General features: G+C 45.7%; 1 protein-coding gene across 1 annotated transcript; it reads left to right on the top strand.

The window, feature by feature from the left end:
* The first annotated feature begins 3,604 nt into the window (after positions 1-3,604).
* LOC140390411 (zinc-binding protein A33-like) lies at positions 3,605-18,252 on the top strand. Its single transcript, XM_072475559.1, has 6 exons — positions 3,605-4,036; positions 4,133-4,222; positions 4,316-4,549; positions 6,074-6,096; positions 7,394-7,509; positions 16,488-18,252. Exons 1-6 carry the CDS (start codon positions 3,626-3,628, stop codon positions 17,036-17,038), a joined length of 1,425 nt encoding a protein of 474 aa, XP_072331660.1. The 5' UTR covers positions 3,605-3,625; the 3' UTR covers positions 17,039-18,252.
* Positions 18,253-21,969: the final 3,717 nt, after the last annotated feature.

Genomic DNA, 21,969 nt, shown 5'->3' with positions numbered 1-21,969 from the left:
CGGGCTGTTTTTAATGGGGAATTCTTTCCTGCAGCACCCACATTGTCAGCAGGTGGCAGCGGTGCTCTTAGTAGCAATGAAAGATTTGAGTTCACTCAGTCTCAACACATCCCAGAAACAACGACTTAACCGCAAGAGCAGTAGGTGGTGTTACCAGTGTATTTTATACACAGCAATAAACCTACAGAGAGGAAATAATGTCAATGATTATCAATCTCCCTTTGGTGCTGGTTGAGGGTGGAATGCTGTCCAGGACACCGGGAGAACTCATGTGTTCCAGTTTACACTTGGATCTGAAGCACCAGGCGCGGCCTTGGTTTAATGTTTCACCGCAAGGTCTGAGCTAGAGGGAGGAAGACAGAAACAGAGCAGACCATTCAGTCCCCATAATTGTTTCGCCATTTCAATTGGATACTGGCTGAACTCTAGTTCAGCTCCATTTACCCGCCTTAGCTCCACTTGATTTAACCACCTGTAAAACTCCAACTTTGCCACGATTTCAGAGAAATATCGACATATGTCCTACATTTGATCATGGAAAACGTGTTTGCCGATTGCACTCCGGAATTTTAGCGAACTGCCCTTGAAGCTGATATTAGCTGAGAGAATTTCCAAAATCGAGTAGAATTCCGTCCGGCGGGGAGGATTGTCGCTAATGACATAATTCTCTCCCAGGGATTGGGTGCACAGCGATCTCTGAGATGTGTATCCACGGAGACTAAATCCTTGATCCAGTGTCTGATGTCAAGTATTTTGCCCCCAACCTGACAACAATCCCCCCCCCCCCCCACCCATAACGCCACGTGTCACGGGAAAGCGTTAGAGAACTCGAGGTTTTTCAGATTGAGTGAGAGAAGACAAGACTTGAGTTTTAGTATTGCGCAGATAATTATATAGGCACGAGGAAAGTAGACTGGGGACAGATAATTGAGGGTAGGACAGTTGAGGAACAATGGTGGATGTTCATGGAGCTATTAAACACCTCTCGGTCAAAGGACATTCCTGAGAGAAAGCGGAATTGTAAAAGGGAGAAAAATGTTCCATGGCAAAACAAGGAAGTCAAGGAAAGCATAAAAGTAAAAACGAGCGCATACCATTCTGGAAAAGCTAGCGGTAAGCTGGAGGATTGGAAAAACTTTAAGGCTCAGCAAAAGGCTACTAAAATAAAACCAGAAGAGGTAAGATGATCTATGAAAGGAAAATGGCAGAAAACATAAACACTGATACCAAAAGCTTCTATAAGTATATAAAGAGGAAGAGAATAGCTAAAGTAAATGTTGACCCTTTAGAGGAAGACACTGGTGAGATAATAATGGGGAACACAGAGATGGCGGAGGCACTGAACAAATATTTTGCCTCTGTCTTCACGGTGAAAGATAATAAAAATATTCCAGAGACTACAATTAATGGGACCTGGTGCAATTACCATCACTAGGGAGATAGTATTGAATAAACTGATGGGATTAAGGGCAGATAAGTCTCTGCGTCCAGATGACCTACACCCTCGGATAGTAAGAGAGAGGTGCAGTGGAGGAGTGGATCCATTGTTAACGATATTTTAGAATTCCCTGGATTCTGGAAGGGTCCCGGGGAATTAGGAACACACTAATGTGACATCCCTATTCAAAACAGCAGAGATAAAAGGAAACTATAGACTGGTAGCTTGACCTCTGTGGTGGGGAAGATGCTGGAATAGATCATTAAGGTGGAGATAACTGAATATTTGGAAAGTGAAAGCTCAATCCACCATTGTCAGCATGATTTTATGAAGGGTAAGTTATGCTTGACAAATTTCCTTGAGTTCTTTGAGGATATAACCAGTAAGGTGGATAGATCTGGTATATCTGGACTTCCAGAAGGTGTTTGATAAGGTGTTACATAAAAGACTGATCCAGAGATCACAGGGGATTGGTGGTAGAGTACTAGATTGGACTGAGGATTGGATGACAGACAGAAAGCAAAGGTTTGGGATAAATGGGTCCTTCTCTGGCTGGCGAACTAACTAGCAGGGTATCGCAGGGTTCGGTCCACAGATCTCACTGTTTACAATCTACATAAATGATCTGCAAGCAGGAACAGAGTGTAACACAGCAGAATTTGTGGATGATACTAAAATAGGTGGGAAAGCGGGCAGTGAAGAGGCGATAAAGGGTGTACAGATGGGTTATAGTTAGATTCTGAGATTGGACAAAAATTTGGCAGATGGAGTTTAATGTGGATATGTGTGATGTTATCCACTTTGGCTGAAAAAATAGAAAGGCAAATTATTATCTAAATGGAAAGCAGATTAAAAATGCGGCTGTACAGAGGGATCTGGGTGTCTTTGCTCATGAATTGCAGAAATCGGTGTGCAGGTACAGCATATAATAAAAAAGACAAATGGAATGTTAGCGGTTATTGCAAAAGGACTGGAGTATAAAAGTAGAGAAGTGCTGTTGAAATTGTATAGGGTGTTAATGAGACCACATCTGGAGTATTGTGTCCAGTTTTGGTCTCCTTATTTGAGGAAGGATGTGGTGGCATTGGAGGCAGTTCAGAGGAGGTTCACCAGATTGATTCCGGGGATGAAAATGTTGACGTATGAGTAGAGATTAAACAGTTATGGTGTATACTCGCTGGAGTGTAGAAGGTTGAGAGGGGATCTGATCGAGGTATATAAAATACAAACTGGATGTGATGAAGTAAACATAGACCAAATGTGCCCCCTTGTGGGGAAACCTAGAATGAAAGGTCACCGATATAGATTGAGAAGCGGTAGATTTAAAACTGAGACGAGGAGGAACTACTTTCCGCAAAGGGTGGTGAATTTGTGGAACTCGCCGCCCAATAGTGCGTGAAATCTGAGTCATTAAATGCTTTCAAGAAAAGCTAGTGATTCGAAACAAACCTGTTGGACTTTTACCTGGTGTTGTAAGACTTCTTACTGCTTTCAAGAAAGAAATAGATACATCTTTGATTGAAGAACAATCTGACTAAAGGGATATGGGCAACAGGTGGGGTGGAGCTGAGATCAGCCATGATCTGATTGAATGGTGGAAACGACTCAAACGGCTCAATTGCTTACTTCTGCTCCAAATTCCTATGTTCCTATAATTTCTATCCAGTAAATAAAACCAAACCCCCAACTCCACCAATATTTTCTGTACCTGCCATCCAAAATCAATCCTTCATATTAATTGGATTTCCTTTATGTTTTAGGTCAAACTTTGAAAGTGTAAATATGGCCCTGAATCTTGCATTTTGTTTCACCAGAGGGTTTGTGTGTGAGAAGTACAATGTGATTCCGATCCCGACCATCTCTGCCTCCTCCCTCCACCTACCCCCCCCCCCCCCCCCCCCATTCCACCCCCCCCCCCCCCCCTCTCTCTCTCATCTCTGCCAACGTTGCCTGGAGCCCAATCCACCCCCAGCAGCATTCAATTCATCCTCTGCGGACTCTCTTGCTTTTAATCCTTCACATTGCGCGAGATTTTTATAAATCTTCGTGATACTCGAGAGGATCTAGATTATTTCATAATAATGTTTATCTGCATATTGCATTGAACGCCATCAGACAATTGCGGAACTGAAGCTGTCCAGGAATGCAGCAACACCCAAATTAAATCAGGAAGTGCTAAGTGTGAACATGGCTTCCAAACAACAGGTTGAAAGTTTGACCGAGGAGACAATTTGTCCCATTTGTCTTGATTTCTTCACTGATCCGGTAACACTGGATTGTGGACACAACTTCTGCCGCTCCTGTATCTCCCAGTGTTGGGAAAAGAAGGAGATAAACTCCTGTCCGGAATGTAGAGAGGAGTTTCCGGAAAGAAACCTCAAGATAAATCGGCCCTTAGCGAGTCTGGCCGAGACAGCTCGAAAATTAAAGCTGAATCCGAAAGAGAAGGAAAGTAAACTTCACTGTGAGGAACATCAGGAAGAACTGAAGCTGTTTTGTGAAACTGACAAGAAATTGATCTGTGTGATTTGTAGAGATTCGCTGGAACACAGAGAGCACCGCTTCCTGCCGATTAATGAAGCTGCTGAAAAATACAAGGTAAAGGGGATCATATTTCATGACCTGATTATAATGTTGCCGTTTGTTTTTTAAACACTTTAATTCTGATATATTCTTTCCCAATCCCGGGATCAGCTGAAATCTTCCTTAAATTCTCTCACATTGAAGAAATCGGCGGTCCTAAAAACGGAACTAAAACAGAAACTGAAGATTTCTGAAGTTAGGGTAAGGTCTCCCTGTGCTGATTTTCTGGGATCTCGGTTAGTTTTGTTCCCTTTATCGCGGGACATTAATTATGTTTCACATTTCATTTGGTAGACACAGTCAAATAATCTGCAGTCCCACATCACATCCGAGTTCAGTAAAATGCACCAGATTCTCACTGAGAAAGAGCAGCGTTTACTCAGAGATCTCAGGGAAGAAGAGGAGAGGATTCTAGAACCAATGGAGAAAAACCTTCGAGAGATTCAGGAGAATTTAAATTCTATTGAGGAGAAACTCTCCAAGTTGCAGAAACAGATGGAGCAAAAAGACGAGCTGATATTTCTGAAGGTGAGGGTATATATTGCGGGTCAGTTCAGTGAAAATTCACAGTCACAAAGTAACTGGTCGCAACTGTGAAGCAATATAACGTTAATTTAAAAGAAAATCCAACCAGAATTAAACCGTTTTGGGGGTCCATTTTTGGACGTTTCTGCTTTTTAAACGGAACTAACCGCCTCCACACTGTCTGTAGAATCTCAGGAATACCGGAAGCTCCCGGGGATGAGTTGTCCCGATGTGGACACATGTTTGGAATGATTTCCTTGCTCTATTAGTGTAATTTGCTCCTGGAATTGACAGGAGATTAATCCCGGGATTAAAAACCTGCATTCTCCTGGCATGGTTTTTTAATCTTGACACTCAATTTGTAAATGTATATGTGTTGCAGAAGTTTAATATTCTCGCGGAAATTGAGTTCAAATCACATTGCTAATAGCAGATTGGAATATGTGGGTCTGTTTGATACGCTGGGTGTGAGGGGTAAATCTCACGGGGAAATGGGAGGATCCCAGAACCAATCAGAAAAAAACATTCGTGAGATTCAGGAGAATTTAAATTCCTGATTGCACAAACAGATTGAGAAAAAAGACGAGTTAACATTTCTGAAGGTGAGGGAATATCTTTCAGAGAATCTTTCATAGAATCATCGAATCCCCTCAATGCAGAACGAGGCTATTCGGCGGATGATATCTGCACCGACCCTCCAATAGATTGTGGGTCATTTCAGTGAACCCCCACAGGGCCACAAAATAACTGATGAGAATTGTGAAATAAATATCGAATTTAGTGAAGGAAGTTTTGTCCATTTCGGGAAATTTCTGGTTTTATCATCGAGCTAACCGCCTCCACACTGTCTCAGGAATACCGGTAATTTCCCGTAATGAAGTGACCAGAGATTGTTTGGAATTATTTCTTGCGCATTCAGTGTAATTTTCTCCTGGAATTGACATTGTCATTCAGTTCCATTCCCATGTGTGTGAGGGTGTCTAATACGGTGGGTGTGTGAGAGTCACTGTGTCTATGAGTGGGATTGATGTCGACTCCAGTATCTGACGCAAAGATCATCTCCATGTTATCATCAATTCTCCAGCACATGGGAAAACAATTCTCTCCACCTTGTCTGTGCCGGGTCAGTGAAAGAGTTTTCCAGTTAGCCCCACTGCCCCGGCTCTTTACCCTGATTGCGGACATTTGCAATCTTCACAAATAAGTCTCCAAATCCCTTCTGAAATTTCCCAATAAATCTGCTTTCTCCAACATTTCAGTCAGCACGTTCCAGATCATCAGAATTCATTAGTAAAATAAAATGCATCCCATTTTACAATCATCTTGACAATTTTTGAACTTTATCCTCCAGATCTGTCTGTTCCTGGATTTCTTTGAAGTTATAATATTTCGTTTATTTTCTGCCTCCTCATTCTTGTATCCAAAGTGCATCGTTTTACATTTCCGATCTGCCATGTTCATTTCACCATCCTGTCTGTGCGAAATCTGTTACTATCATCGTCACTATTTGTGATTTCTTTATTTCAGGAGGAAGTTTCTGGCGAGAGATGGTAGGACATGGTCTTTACTTAAACTTTACAAAGTTTGGTTTTAAATCCCTCAGAATTATGTCTGGGTTTTTAGCGAACTTCTCTCCTGCTTACAGTTCCATAATTATATTTGAAAATGGAATATAGAACGTAAGATTTACAGTGCAGAAGGAGGCCATTCGGCCCATCGAGTCTGCACCAGCCCAAGAAAAGAGCACCATCCTTAAGCCCACACCTTCTCCCTATCCCCATAGCCCAGTAACCCCACCTAACCTTTTTGGACATTAAGGGCAATTTAGCATGGCCAATCCACCTAACTTGCACATCTTTGAACTGTAGGAGGAAACCCACACAGACACGGGGAGAACGTGCAGACTCCGCACAGTCACCCAAGCCGGGAATCGAACCTGGGACCCTCGCGCTGAAAGCCCAGACACCAATAGCAGAGCGAGTGAAATTAGAGATATTCAATTGGCCAGAAGTAGAGCAAAGAACAAAGAACAAAGAAAAGTACAGCACAGGAACAGGCCCTTCGGCCCTCCACACCTGTGCCGAACGTGCGGCCCGTCTAAACTAAAATCTTCTACACTTCCTGGGTCCGTATCCCTCTATTCCCATCCTATTCATGTATTTTTCAAGATGCCCCTTAAATGTCACTATCGTCTCTGCTTCCACCACCTCCTCCGGCAGCGAGTTCCAGGCACCCACTACCCTCTGTGTAAAAAACGTTGCCTCGTACATCTCCTCTAAACCTTGCCCCTCGCACCTTAAATCCATGCCCCCTAGTAATTGACCCCTCTACCCTGGGAAAAGGCCACTGACTATCCACTCTGTCTATGCCCCTCATAATTTTGTAGACCTCTTATCAGGTCACCCCTCAACCTCCGTCGTTCCAGTGAGAACAAACCGAGTTTATTCAACTGGTTAGCAGCTCAGCATTTATGGAGGGTTATGCCCCAATGTATGCCACATTTAACAGTAAACAACAGCACGATTTTTAGCCTTTGTCCTTGAACTTTTGTTTATAAAGAAGAGTAAGTGTGTAAATTAATCTCCGTCTCTTGTATATGTGATATACCGCCAACTCACCTATTATCAATCTGTAAACCATTTTCATGACATGAGTGTTTCCATTCTCTGACCTTGATTTTCCAAGTTATATTTTGCAGGTTCCAGATACAAGATTTCACTTTTTATCAATTTGCTCCAACAGAATGTTGCTTAAAGTTGGGAATGTTGGGTTAGCTTGACCATTTAAATCATTTACTCAATATTCTGATCAAACATGTTTAAAATATCAAATGTTCATTTTTTGCAGGATTCAGGATGACGACCACACACTCTCCGTATCTGCTGCCGCTCTGTCTATCGGAAAGTTCAAAGGCCCTTTACAGTACACAGCGTGGAGAGAAATGATAAACTCCATTAACCCCGGTAAAACTCTTCTATTCATTTTCCTGATTTTAAATCCAGTTGTGACGGGACTAAAGGGTCTCCAAGGTCCCAGATTAAATATTCATTTTGCCACTTGTTAATCCTCGGGAGCCTCCCCATTCTCATATTTTACTCTCTGTGGGTTCCTCTGGGTGAGTGTCTGAAGCCATCAGCACCGTGTGTCAAAGCAGTGAAGGGATCTGTATAACCAGAGGAAGAGAGCACCAATCTCAGGATGGGAAACCCAATTTGTCGAGGAGGCTGGTCTGTCGCCCTGGTAACATTTTTGTCGTATGTAAGGAAGACATACAGATATTTGAGATAATTTGCAGCTAGTCTGGTGAAATTACTCACTTCAGTCAAGAGGAGGGGATTTAGAAACTTCGAGTCTTCACTGGATAAAGGAGGGAGTGTGGGGATCTTTTTGAAATGTTCAAGTTTCAATGAAATAGAGAGAAGATGGACGTCTACAGGTTTAACAAGTTCACCAAGCCTGAAATGATACGGACAGCACAGCATCAAGTGAGATTCACCAAGCAGTCTGGATTGAGTAAGGTTGATTTTCTGAGTGCTCTCATTGACCACACCAGAAGTGAGGCAGTGAACTCACTGGTCAGTGCATGAATTTGATCAGAGACCTAATCCATTCATGTTGTCCACTTTACCCGTGTGGGAAAGGTGATCCTGTAGAAGGGGACGGGAAACAGAAAATCTACCGACAAGCATGGCAGTGATGGGGGTGGGGGCGGTTTGTGGTGATGGGGAGGACAGAGGGAAAGGAGAGCGGAGCAGCAGTGAGAACAATTTAGTCGCTTCCTGGTCACTGAAAAATCATTTAAAAAGATTTTTTAAATGTGCCTTGAAAGGAAAAGCTGTCTTCAGCATTGTCTACAGCCCACATGTCTGTCCTTGGCCTGCTGCAATGTCCCAGTGAAACTCAACGCAAACTGGAGGAACAGCATCTCATCTTCCGGTTAGACACACTACAGCCTTCTGGTCTCAACATCGAATTCAACAACTTCAGATGATTAGCTCTACCCCACCTCAACCCATTTGTTTTCATCCCATTTCATTTTAACTGTATTTTCCCTTTTCTTTCTTTCTTGTCTTTCTTTATATATATATATATATATATATATATTCCCCCCACTCTTTCCCCCTTTCTTTTCCTCCCTTTCCTTACCTATTCTCCCCTTTGCTTCCCCCTTCCCCATTTTGACTCATTTTACCTCTTACCCCACCCATGTCCACCCTTCCCCGACATCTACATAGAACATAGAACAGTCCAGCACAGTACAGGCCCTTTGGCCGACGATGTTGTGCCAACCATTTATCCTAATCTAAGATCAACCTAACCTACACCCCTTCAGTTTACTGCTGTCCATGTGCCTGTCCCAGAGTTGCTTAAATGTCCCTCCTGACTCAGACTCCACCACCTCCACTGGCAGTGCATTCCACGCACCCACCACTCTCTGTGTAAAGAACCTACCTCTGACATCTCCACTATACCTTCCTCCAATCACCTTAAAATTATGTCCCCTCATGACAGCCATTTCCGCCCTGGGGAAAAGTCTCTGGCTATCCACTGTGTCCATGCCTCTCATCACCTTGCACACCTCTATCAAGTCACGGTAGCATTGTGGATAGCACAATTGTTTCACAGCTCCAGGGTCCCAGGTTCGATTCCGGCTTGGGTCACTGACTGTGCGGAGTCTGCACATCCTCCCCGTGTGTGCGTGGCTTTCCTCAGGGTGCTCCGGTTTCCTCCCATAGTCCAAAAATGTGCAGGTTAGGTGGATTGGCCATGATAAATTGCCCTTAGTGTCCAAAATTGCCCTTAGTGTTGGGTGGGGTTAATGGGTTGTGGGGATAGGGTGGAGGTGTTAACCTTGGATACGGTGCTCTTTCCAAGAGCCAGTGCAGACTCGATGGGCCGAATGGCCTCCTTCTCCACTGTAAATTCTATGATAATCTATGATAAACCTCTCTTCCTTCTTTGCTCCAGTGAGGAAAAACCTCAGCTCCCTCAACCTTTCTTCATAAGACATGCCCTCCAGTCCAGGCAGTATTCTGGTAAATCTCCTCTGCACCCTCTCCAAAGCATCAACATCCTTCCTGTAATGAGGTGACCAGAACTGGACACAATACTCCAAGTGTGGTCTAACCAGAGTTTTATAAAGCTGCAGCAAAACCTCGCAGCTCTTAAACTCAATCTCCCTGTTAATGAAAGCCAACACACCATACGCCTTCTTAACAACCCTATCAACCTGGGTGGCAACTTTGAGGGATCTATGTACGTGGACGCCAAGATCCCTCTGTTCCTCCACACTTCCAAAAATCCTGCCTTTAACTCGATGTCCAGCATTCAAATTCGACCTTCCAAAATGAATCACTTCACATTTATCTAGGTTTATCTGCCACTTCTCAGCCCAGCTCTGCATGCTGTCAATGTCCAGTTGTAGCCAGCCCTCAACACTATCTACAACTCCACCAACCTTCGTGTCATCAGCAAACTTACTAACCCACCCTTCTACTTCCTCATCCAAGTCATTTATAAAAACCACACAGAGCAGAGGTCCCAGAACAGATCCCTGTGGGACACCACTGGTCACCGACCTCCAGGTGGAATACTTTCCATCCATTACCACTCACTGTATTTTTTCGGCCAGCCAATTCTGTACCTAGACAGCCAAATCTCCCTGTATCACATGCCCCCTGACTTTCTGAATGAGACTTTCTGAATGAGCCTACCATGGGGAACCTTATCAAATGCCTTACTGAAATCCATATACACCACATCCAATGCCAGGCCTTCATCAATGTGTCTCGTCACATTTTCAAAGAATTCAATGAGGCTTGTGATGCATGACCTGCCCCTCACAAAGCCATACTGACTACCTGTAATCAAACTATGTTTTTCTAAATAATCATAAATCCCAACTCTCAGAATCCTTTCCAGTATTTTGCTCACCACTGAATCCTTTCCAGTATTTTGCTCATCACAGAATCCTTTCCAGTATTTTGCTCACCACTTGTCACAGCTTACCCTCTGATTTTAGTTTCTCTGCTGTTTGGCCTTTCACATCTTTTATTCTCTTTGGGGAGTGCCATTAGCACACCTTTCCCTGGGTTTCTGTGGCTATGACCTATCTTTCATTCCCTCACCCCACAGTATAAATATTTCCCACTTTCTATGCCTTTTAGCTTTGACAAAGGGTGATCTGGACTCAAAACGTTAGCTCTTTTCTCTCCTTACAGATGCTGCCAGACCTGCTGAGGTTTTCCAGTATTTTCTTTTTTGGTTTCGGATTCCAGCATCTGCAGTACTTTGCTTTTACCCACTGATAGATTCAGAAACTTAACTCGCCCTCAAGTAGTTTATATCGGTGGAGTCAAAAGTAAAGGCTTGCTGGAATGTTTTGAAGAGGTAACAGAGGTTTAATTACGAGAATGCTATTGATGTGGTATACCAGATATTGATTTCCAAAGGCACTTGGCAGTACAAACTTGAGAGGAAAGCTATAGCTGATAGAATAAAAAGGATTATACATTCAGGGATTATGAGTGGCTGAGTGCAGCACGATAGCACAGTGGTAAGCACACTTGCTTCAGATCTCCAGAGTCCCAGGTTCAATTCCTGGCTTGCGTCCCTGTCTCTGCAGAGTCCGCACGTTCTCCCTGTGTCTGCGCTGGTTTTCTCCCACAGTCCAAAGACTGGGTTAGGTGGATTGGCCATACTAAATTGGCCTTAGTGTCCAAAAAGGTTACGGGGAGATAGAGCAGAGGCATGGGCTTCAGTAGGGTGCTCTTTTCAAGGGCCGGTTCAGACTCGATGGACCAAATGGCCCCCTTCTGCACTGTAAAGTCTATGAGTGCCAGGAAACAGAGCAGTGGTGATTGGATGCTTTTTCAACTGGAGGAGCATTTGTTGTGGAGCTCATCAGAGGTCTGCTTCCGGACCCTCGCTTTTTCTGACTTTTTAACCTGGGACGCAGACCAAAATTTAAATTTTTTTCGGAAGTTATGAAACTTTGACGCATTGTGAACTGTGTGAACAATAGTCTAAACATTCGAAAGCATGTAGACAATTGGGTGCATGGGAGCAAAATTGGCAGATGAAATTCAACGCAGACAAATGTGAAGTCATACATTATGATAAGAAGAACACGGAGAGACAGTATAAAACAAAGGGAACAATTGTACCGAGGGTGCAGAAGCAGGGTGCCCGGTTGCATTGAATATGACAGAAGAGGTTGAGAGCACAGTCTTAAAAACATTCCACTATCCTAACTTTACTAACAGGGACAAAGAGTACAAGAGGAAGGAGGCACGGTGGCACAGTGGTTAGCACTACCGCCTCACAGTGCCAGGGATCCGGGTTCAATTACGGCCTCTGGTCACTGACTGTGTGGAGTTTTCACTTTCTCCCCATGTTTGCATGGGTTTCTTCCGGCTGCTCCGGTTTCCTCCCACAGTCCAAAGATGTGCAGCTTAGGTGGATTGGCAATGCTAAATTGCCCTTAGTGTCCAAAAGGTTAAGGAGATAGGGTGGGACCATGGGCCTGGGTAGAGTGCTATTTCCAAGGGTCGATGCAGACTCAATGGGCTGAATGCCCTCCTTCTGCACTGGTTGAATTCTATACCAATACCTCTTAAAGAATCGATTTGCTGTAATGTTAAACTTCTCTGAACACTCGTACTGTCTCAACTAGAATATTGTATCCGGTTTTAGCTTCCATACGTTAGAAAATATGTGACTGCATGGGAGGTAGTGGAGTAATCATTCACGAGAAAATCGACATTTGCTGGATTAATTGAGAAACATGAGAGTTCTGGAAGATTAGTTAGGGGAAAAAATAATTATTAAAAGAAGTAATGGAGACATGAGAGGACAATTTTTGTGCAGCCGGGTCTGGAAGGCACTGCTGTAAAGTATATTGGGGGTAGGATCAGTTCATATGTTAAAAAGGGAATTAAATCATGATCTGAAAATGAAGCATGGACTCAATAACAGGGCAAAGGTGTGGTGATGGCACTTATGTACATTGTTTATTTGAACAACAGTGTAGACAAGACAGGACAAGTGACCAACTTCATTGTTGTAACGATTCTGCCATCCTGTTCTTCAGTAATGAGTCTGGGACATTTGCCGTAAGACAGGATTCAATGTGAACCTTCAGACAGCAGGTCACGTTTGCCTTGAAGGTGGCTGACAAGGAAGAAGTCCCACACTATCCCACCAGCTCTGCTATTGAAAAAAAACAGGGGTTACCGTGCCTACCATGGGCATTCCGGAGTTTGTAGAACCTGCGGTGCTTCTGGTCACATTACGACCAAATGCAGCACCATCAGCAAGAACACTTGCTGCCACAAAGGGCATTAGATATAGGATTGCGAGAAGACTATGTACCGACGCTGTGTGGTGAGGCAGGTCATCTTTACAAGACCTACCCAAAAATCTCCCTCAGTTATGGAAAAGTAGCAAGTCGGAACACATAGTCAGCCCCTGAAGGAGACCTGCAACCCTCCACCCACCAAGTCCACGAGTGAGAAGAATGGGACAAGAAAAAACGCAGGGAGGAATTTCAAGGGCGTAAAAGGCAGAGCAGCAAACCTCCAAGCACCAGCACATTCCCATGAGCCTAATCTTCAGCAAACTGGATTAGTGGAGGAGGAGCCAGTGCACGGACAACCGGGTGAGAAACAGCTGGTGAAGAAGGGCAAGAAGAATAAATGGCCAAGAAGGAACCAAACCACTTTCCAAAGCGGTGGCAAGAGGTGTCTACCATCTGAGATGGACTACAATGGCTGCTGCTCTGTGGATGAGTTAGGAAAAGAACAACCCCTGCAGAAGAAGCATAAAAATGTGAAGGAACTGACGGAGAAGAAACTCGAGCTCCACAGTATTGGGAACAGTCAAAAGGTCAGCGCACCCCAACCTAATAGAGAAGAGTCCTAGAATGCTGAGAATGGAAACCATTAGGGGGACAAAGGAGAAAGACCGTGCCAAAGGAGAACAGCCCAAACCTTCCTGTTTACTTGACCCCTGACTAATCCAATTATGTCACCTGACTGGAACAGTACAAACAGAGTACCAGTTGGGCTTAAATAGCACAACACTTGCGAGTCGGATTGCGAACACGATGGGCTTACCCAAGATCTGGAAATATCACAGGCAATAAGTCTGGTTAGATACGCATGGGAACATGGAAACATATACATGGGAACATGGAAACATATGAAATAGAACCAGCAGTCGGCCCCTCGGCTCATTGAGCCTGCTTCAACATTCATACAGATCATGGCTGATCATCTGTATCTAATGACGGGGCAGCACGGTGGCGCAGTGGTTAGCACTGCTGTCTCACGGCGCCGAGGTCCCAGGTTCGATCCCAGCTCTGGGTCACTGTCAGTGAGGAGTTTGCACAACTGAAAGATGCCCAGGGTAGGTGGATTGGCCACGTTAAATTGCCCCTTAATTGGAAAAAATGAATTGGGCACTCTAAATTTTTATTTTTTAAAATCTATTTCTTATGCCATTTTCCTCGCACTATCCTCGCATTCCTTGAATTCATCAGTGTCCAGGAAACTATCCATTTCTGTATGGAATACGTTCAATGATTGAGCTTCCACAGCCGACTGCGGTACAGGTTTTCAAGGATTCACCACTCTCTGAGCGAAGGAATTGCTTCTCATCCCAGTCGTAAATGGCCACCTCTTACTCTGAGAATGTGTCTCCTGGTTCTCGACAAACCAGTCAGGGATACATCCTATCCACCTCTACCTTGCCACGCACATGTAAGAATTTCATAAGTTTGAATGGGATCATCTCTCAATCTACAAGCCGATATTGCCCTTAATTTGTACCTCAGAAGGCAATCCCGCCAACCCAGGTTTTATTCTGGTGACCTACAGGTCAATACCCTCACTGCTTCATCCAAGGTGTGTTGAACATGGAGAAATACTGATTCATCAGCTAAGGTGGTGGGACTGGTCGGAGGGGGGCAGGGGAGGAGGGGGGCGGGGATGGGAAAGCAGTAGGAAATTTTATTGCTCCTGTTTGACTTGATGCCGTGGGGCATCATGAGGGTTGGAATCGGTGTTGAATAATCCTTGAGCAACTCCCTCATGACTTACATGGTACAGTCTAAATAAATTTGCGGTTGATACTAAAATAGGTGGAAAGCAGGCAGTGAAGAGGAACAGACCGATATAGATAGGTGAGGAGAATGGGCCAAAATTTGGCAGATGGAGTTTAATGTGGATAAGTGTGTGGTTATTCACTTTGGACAAAAAAAATAGAAAGGCAAATTATTATCTAACTGGAAAGCAGATACAAAATGCTTCTGGGCAGAAGAATCTCAGTATCTGTGTTCATGAATTGCTGACAGGTACAGCAGGTAATAAAAAAGGCAAATGGAATCTTAGCATTTAATGCAGAAGGACCAGAGTATAAAAGTAGAGAAGTGTTGTCGCAATTTTCTGGGGTGTTGGTGAGACCACATCTGGAGTATTTTGTCCAGTTTTGGTCTCCTTATTTGAGGAAGGATGTGGTGGCATTGGAGGCAGTTCAGAGGAGGTTCACCAGATTGATTCCGGGGATGAAGGAGTTGACGTATGAGCAGAGACTGACCAGTTTGGGCTTATACTCGCTGGAGTTTAGAAGGATGAGAGAGGATCTGATTGAAGTGTATAAAATACTAAAAGGAATTGATGAAGTGAACATAGACCAAATGTTCCCCATTGTGGGGCAATTTAGAACAAGAGGTCATAGATATAGGTTGCGAGGTGGGTAGTTTTAGAACTGAGATGAAGAGGAACTATTTCTCGGAGAGGGTGGTGAATTTGTGGAACTCGCTTTTCCATAGTGTAGTGGAGCCCGAATCCTTAAATGGTTTCAAGAAGGAGATCGATGCATTTCTGATTTTAAAAACAGGTTAAATGAAATGAAAATCGCTTATTGTCACAAGTAGGCTTCAAATGAAGTTACTGTGAAAAGCCCCGAGTCAAGGGACACAGGGAACAGGTAGGAAGGTGGATTTGAGACCAGGAAGAGATCAGCCATGATCTGACTGAATGGTGGAGCAGGTTCGAAGGGCTGAATTGCCTACATCTGCTCATAATTCCTATGCTCCTATGTCCTATGGCAGCATATGTGGTGATACTGGTATCTGTGTCATTAACTGTAAGGTATGATTTTGTAAATATGACTGTATCAGGTTGCTGTAGAACTAGTCTGTGAGACAGATTTCCCATTTTATGGCACAAGACCAGATGTTACAAAGGAGGACTTTGCAGGATCTATTGTTGTCATCCCCAGTGCCCAATTTGATGCTGGATAGGCGACCTAGTTTCATTTAGGTATTTTAGTGGTTTGACACAACTTTCTTTTTGTTTAAATTTTAATTCTTTTTTCCAATTAAGGGGAAATTTAGCATGACCAATCCACCTATCCTGCATGTCTTTGTGTTGTGGGGGTGAGACCCACGCAGACACGGGGAGAATGTGCAAACTCCACACGGCCAGTCAGCCGGGATCGACCTCAGATCCTCGGCACCATGAGGCAGCAGTGCTAACCACTGCACCACCGTGAAGGTCCTTATGCTTTCTAGGCCAACCGGATTGTTGTGGGTCTGGTGAAAGGCCAGACTAGGTAAGGCAGCAGATTTTGTTCCTTGAAGGGCATATTGAGTCAGAATTGCTCAGGAAAGATTTCCAAAATCTGACAATGCTTTCATGATCATCATTTGACTTTTGTTCTAGATTTTTTATTGAATTTAAATTCCTCCCTGCCTCTTATGCCTCCTTCCCATCTCCCTCCTGCCCACGTTTCCTCTCTCCCTCACTCTCCTCTTTCCTCCACTCCCTTCTCTGCTTTTACAATCTTTCCCCAAATTCCCAATCCCTCCTGGATTCGTCCTCACTTCTAACTCTCTACACTCTAAATCACTGACTGTGTTATTTTAACTTTCCCCCAGCTCCAGCCTCTCTGACTCTGGATCCGAACACAGCGAATCCCCGGCTCATCCTGTCTGAGGACCGGACCAATGTGAGACTCGGAGACAAACGGCAGCCGCTCCCGGACACCCCGGAGAGGTTCGATCCCTGGCCCTGTGTCCTGGGATCAGAGGGATTCTCATCAGGGAGACATTACTGGGAGGTGGAGATTGGAGGGAAGACCGAGTGGATTATTGGAGCGGCCCGAGAATCCACCAAGAGGAAGGGAATATTTCACCTGACTGCTGAATCCGGATTCTGGATTGTGAGGGTGATTTCCAAAATTGGTTATTCTGCATCCACCTCCCCTTTATCGACTCGCCTCACCTTGAATGAAAATCCCCAGAAGCTGGGGGTTTTCCTGGACTATGAGGGGGGACAGGTGTCATTTTACAATGCGGACAACATGTCCCATCTCCACACTTTCACCCACACTTTCACTGAGAGAATCTTCCCCTTCTTCGATCCAGGAGAGAATATTGCTGGGGAAAATTACAGCCCACTGACGATCTGCGGGATTAAAAATCACTAACATTTCCATCCCATAATTTCACACCATCTCCCTGCCTCCTGCCAACTGTAAACTGTTGCGTGTAGATCTCAGTCACAGATGGAGAGAGAAACCAGGTTAACATTCCGGGTATAAACCCTGTATGGGAACTGGGAACTGAAGATCAGCAAGGACCTCTGTAGGGCTGGGGGGGAAAGAGGAGGGAGAGAGAAGAAACAAATAGAAGCTCAATTGTCGAGAGGAACTTACTGGGTAGAATGAGCTGTGAACTGCAGGAAACCGGTGACCTTCCTGCCTGTAATGTTGCTCCACAGGCGGAAGGTGGCGATAGATCACCGTGTTTGAGATGAATCAGTTCAGTGATTCTCATACTGGGATCCGGGGGATCTTTCCGGAGGGGTCGGAAAAATGTTTCTGTAGGTAGTAGAAGAAGCGAAAGCAGAAGGGATGAGAGGAAGTGAACGAAACATAATATGGCGCATAATTCTCCCCCTTCTTCACGGTGATGGACATTTCACTGTCATGGTTTTCAGCGGTGAGTCTCACATTGACTTTCAGTAGGAGGGGAGGTGGGAGACCAGCTGCTGCTGTGATACTCGCTGTCTTCAGTTTGAGCTCAGGCAGTGAGTAAGTGCCGTTATCGAGCTGCCCGGCCTGCTGAGTATTTCCATCATTTTCATAGAATCATAGAATTTACAGTGCAGAAGGAGGCCATTCGGCCCATCGAGTCTGCACCGGCTCTTGGAAAGAGCACCCTACCCAAGGTCAACACCTCCACCCTAACCCCATAACCCAGTAATCCCACCCAACACTAATGGTAATTTTGAACACTTAGGGCAATTTATCATGGCCAAACCACCCAACCTGCACATCTTTGGACTGTGGGAGGAAACCGGAGCACCCGGAGTAAATCCACGCAGACACGGGGAGAACATGCAGACGCCGCACAGACAGTGACCCAGCAGGGAATCGAACCTGGGACCCAGTAGCTGTGAAGCAACTGTGCTAACACTATGCTACCCTGCTGTCTTTCTGTTTATATTCATTTCTAATTGGTTTGTTTCTTGTAATCGTGAAGAATGTGAGTTTGACTCACTTCAAACTCTTACCGTGTTTCAATAATGTAACTTCCTTGTGTAATTAAATAACACTGACAAACTGGACTGGGTTGTACAGGTCTGTAAATATTGTCCAGAATGTCATGTTCCAGTGGGTGCTCTTTAATAAAATTGGAATAAAGGAAACTGTTTTTCATTTATAATAAAATACAACACAACCTTGTTACTGCTTAAAGATGTAAATGATGTGACTTCCGGTTGCGGTGATGCCGAGCTAGCCGCACGTTTCGGCGGCTTCAGCTCCGACGGACCTTCGGGCTCTTTTAAGAGCCCCAACGGGGAATTTTTGGGCGACGCAACCCGGTGTGGGGTGAGTGAGAAGGGAGTCCCCCCCCCAACGAAGGAGGAAAAAACCGGCGGCGGCGGCTGCAGCGCGAGGAATCGTCGACCAAAGAGACAGAAAGGGAGAAGCACAAGATGGCGGCGGAGAAAGCGCAGGCGACATGGGGGCTCGAGCAGGATGTATTTTTGAGATGGTGCATGGAGCTGCTGAAGAGGGAGGTGCTGACCCCGATGCTACAGGCAATTGAGGGGCTCAAGGAGACACAAAAGACCCAGGAGACAGAGCTCCGTGTGGTGGAGCAGAAGGTGACAGATAATGAGGACGAGACCCTGGGCCTGGCGGTTAAGACACAGACGCACGAGGCACTTCATAAAAAGTGTACTGAAAGGGTCGAGGCCCTAGAAAACGGAGCGCGAAGGAAGAACCTTCGTATACTGGGTCTCCCTTAGGGTGTGGAAGGAGTGGACTGTGGAGCTTATGCAAGTACGATGCTGAGCTCACTGATGGGTGCTGAGGCCCCTACGGGCCCCTTGGAGGTGGAGTGGGCACATCGGATCCCGGCAAGAAGACCAAAAGCGGGAGAACCACCGAGGGCGATAATCGTACGATTTCACCGCCTTAAGGATAGAGAAGAGGTCCTGAGATGGGCTAAAAAGGTGCAGAGTAGCAGATGGGAGAATGCAGTGGTACGGGTGTACCAGGATTGGAGTGCGGAGGTGGCGAGAAGGAGGGCGAGCTTTAACCGAGCCAAAGAGGTGTTGCATAAAAAGAAGGTGAAGTTCGGGATGCTGCAGCCGGCAAGAATATGGGTCACGTATCAGGAGAGACACCATTATTTCGAGACGGCGGAGGAAGCATGGACCTTTATCAAAGAGGAGAAATTGGATCGGAACTGAGGGACTGATGCTGCAGGAAATGTTATTGTTAATGTTATGGTTGAAGTTAATTGAGAAGTAAATTGGGAAGGGGGGAGACATTGGGAAATGTGGGCGCCGGTGAGGGGGGAAAGACGGGACATAGATTGAGAATGAGGAAGGGGAGGGGGAGGGGAAAGGGAGCTGCGCCACAAGAGGCGGGTCAGGTAAAGGGATGTTCCTGCGCCAGAAAGAATATGGCGGGAAGACAGGCGCAAGGCGGATGGGAGTTCCCCACACGGGGGGGGTCGAGGAGTGAGCAGGAGTAGCCGGGGTCAGTTGAAGTCAGCTGACTTACGGAAGTAATATGGGGGGAGCAACCACACTAGAAAGAGATCTAGCGGGGAGGGGGGGAGGGGGGGGGACAACTGGGTTGCTGCTGCGGAAATCCAAAAGGAAATGGCTAAAGAGTGGGTGGACGGGGATGGTATGCGACGCTGGGGGAGCGAGTGGGAGCGCGGAGGCGGGATATGGGACTGGCCTAGAGAAGGTAATGGCTAGTCGACACGGGAGGGGGGCAGGTAGCCCCCTAGTGAGGCTGATCACGTGGAACGTGAGAGGCCTGAACGGACCGATAAAAAGGGCCCGAGTGCTCGCGCATTTGAAAGGACTAAGGGCAGACGTGGTTATGCTCCAAGAGACGCACCTAAAGGTGGCGGACCAAGTTAGGTTAAGGAAAGGATGGGTGGGACAGGTGTTCCACTCAGGACTTGACGCAAAGAACAGAGTGGTGGCCATTTTGGTGGGGAAACGGGTAGCATTTGAAGCAAAGAACATCGTAGCAGATAGCGGAGGTAGATATGTAATGGTGAGTGGCAGGCTGGAGGGAATGGAGGTCGTGTTGGTTAATGTATATGCCCCGAATTGGGACGATGCGGGATTTATGAGACGGATGCTGGGGCGTATACCGGACCTGGAGGTAGGAAACTTGATTTTAGGAGGGGACTTTAATACTGTGCTGGACCCGGGGCTAGATAGATCCAGCTCAAGGACCGGAAGAAGGCCAGCAGCGGCCAAGGTGCTTAAGGGGTTTATGGACCAAATGGGGGGAGTGGATCCATGGCGATTTCTTAGACCTAGGGCTAGGGAGTTCTCCTTCTTCTCCCATGTCCATAAAGTGTACTCCCGGATAGATTTTTTTGTTTTGGGAAGGTCGTTGAGCCCCAGGAAGAATGGATGGAGGATTTCAGAGCTGGCACCAGTTGGGAATTAGGAGGGTGGGAGATTTATTTATAGAGGGGACTTTTGCGAGCTTGGGAGCATTGGAGGAAAAGTATAAGTTGCCCCGGGGAAACTTCCTGAGATATATGCAGGTGAGGGTGTTTACTAGACAACAGGTGAGGGAATTTCCGCTGCTCCCGACACAGGGGACTCAGGACAGAGTGCTTTCAGGGGTGTGGGTCGGAGAGGGCAAGGTGTCAGAGATATACCGAGAGATGAGGGAAGAGGGGGAGGAGTTGGTGGGCGAACTAAAAGGAAAGTGGGAAGAAGAACTAGGGGTGGAGATAGAGGAGGGTATGTGGGCTGATGCCCTAAGCAGGGTAAATTCCTCTTCCTCATGCGCCAGGCTTAGCCTGATTCAGTTTAAGGTGCTACATAGAGCACACATAACGGGAACAAGATTGAGCAGGTTCTTTGTAGTGGAGGACAAATGTGGGAGGTGCGGCGGGAGCCCGGCAAACCACGCAATATGTTTTGGGCGAGCCCCGCACTGGAGGGGTATTGGAAGGGAGTGACGGGAGTGATTTCGTGGGTGGTGAAGGCCCGGGTCAAACCAGGCTGGGGGTTAGCTCTATTTGGAGTTGCGGATGAGCCGGGAGTGCAGGAGGCGAAAGAGGCCGACGTTGTGGCCTTTGCGTCCCTAGTAGCCCGGCGCAGGATCCTACTCATGTGGAAGGAGGCGAAACCCCCCGGACTGGAGGCCTGGGTAAACGATATGGCGGGGTTCATTAAACTGGAGCAGATAAAGTTTGCCCTGAGAGGATCGGCTCAAGGGTTCACCAGGCGGTGGCAGCCATTTCTCGACTACCTAGGGGAACGTTAGAGGGAAGACAGATGACCAGCAGCAGCAACCCAGGGGGGTGGGGGGGGGGAGGGGGGAGGGGGGGGGATTTAGTTTTGTTTATGTCAAAAGATTATGGGGTTTAGTTATTTGTGTATTGTTAGAAATTTCTGTACTGTTATGTTTGCTTTGTAAGAGAGAAAAAAATTGTTGTTTGGAAAAAAATTTCAATAAATATATTAAATATATATTTTTTAAAAAAGATGTAAATGATGTGACACCGCTGTGAATACTGATTTGACAGTCTGTCCATATTGAACATGATGTGTGAACTGATCGGCCTTAAAATGACAAAACGTAATCTGAGAAGAAGGGTCAGAGAATCCGTTTTTCTTGGGGGGGGGGGGAAAGACAGTTCATCAACAAATATAAGAAGGAGAAATTAACTACATGATTTGTTTTATTTCCTCTTGTAGGTGCATCTGGAACTAATTATCACTGCTTCTAAATAAGGGATCGCCCATTTAGAATGGGGGGAAATCTCTCAGATGTCATGACACTTTCGCAATATGTTCCTGAAAAGGAAGTGGAAGTATAGAGTGAGATAGGAGTGGGAGGGAGAGAAAAAGGGAGCA

The sequence above is a fragment of the Scyliorhinus torazame genome, chromosome 14 (assembly GCF_047496885.1).
Source record: "Scyliorhinus torazame isolate Kashiwa2021f chromosome 14, sScyTor2.1, whole genome shotgun sequence".
In the NCBI taxonomy this organism is placed as follows: Eukaryota; Metazoa; Chordata; class Chondrichthyes; order Carcharhiniformes; family Scyliorhinidae; genus Scyliorhinus; species Scyliorhinus torazame.
This window is presented reverse-complemented; position numbering and strand designations above follow the sequence as displayed.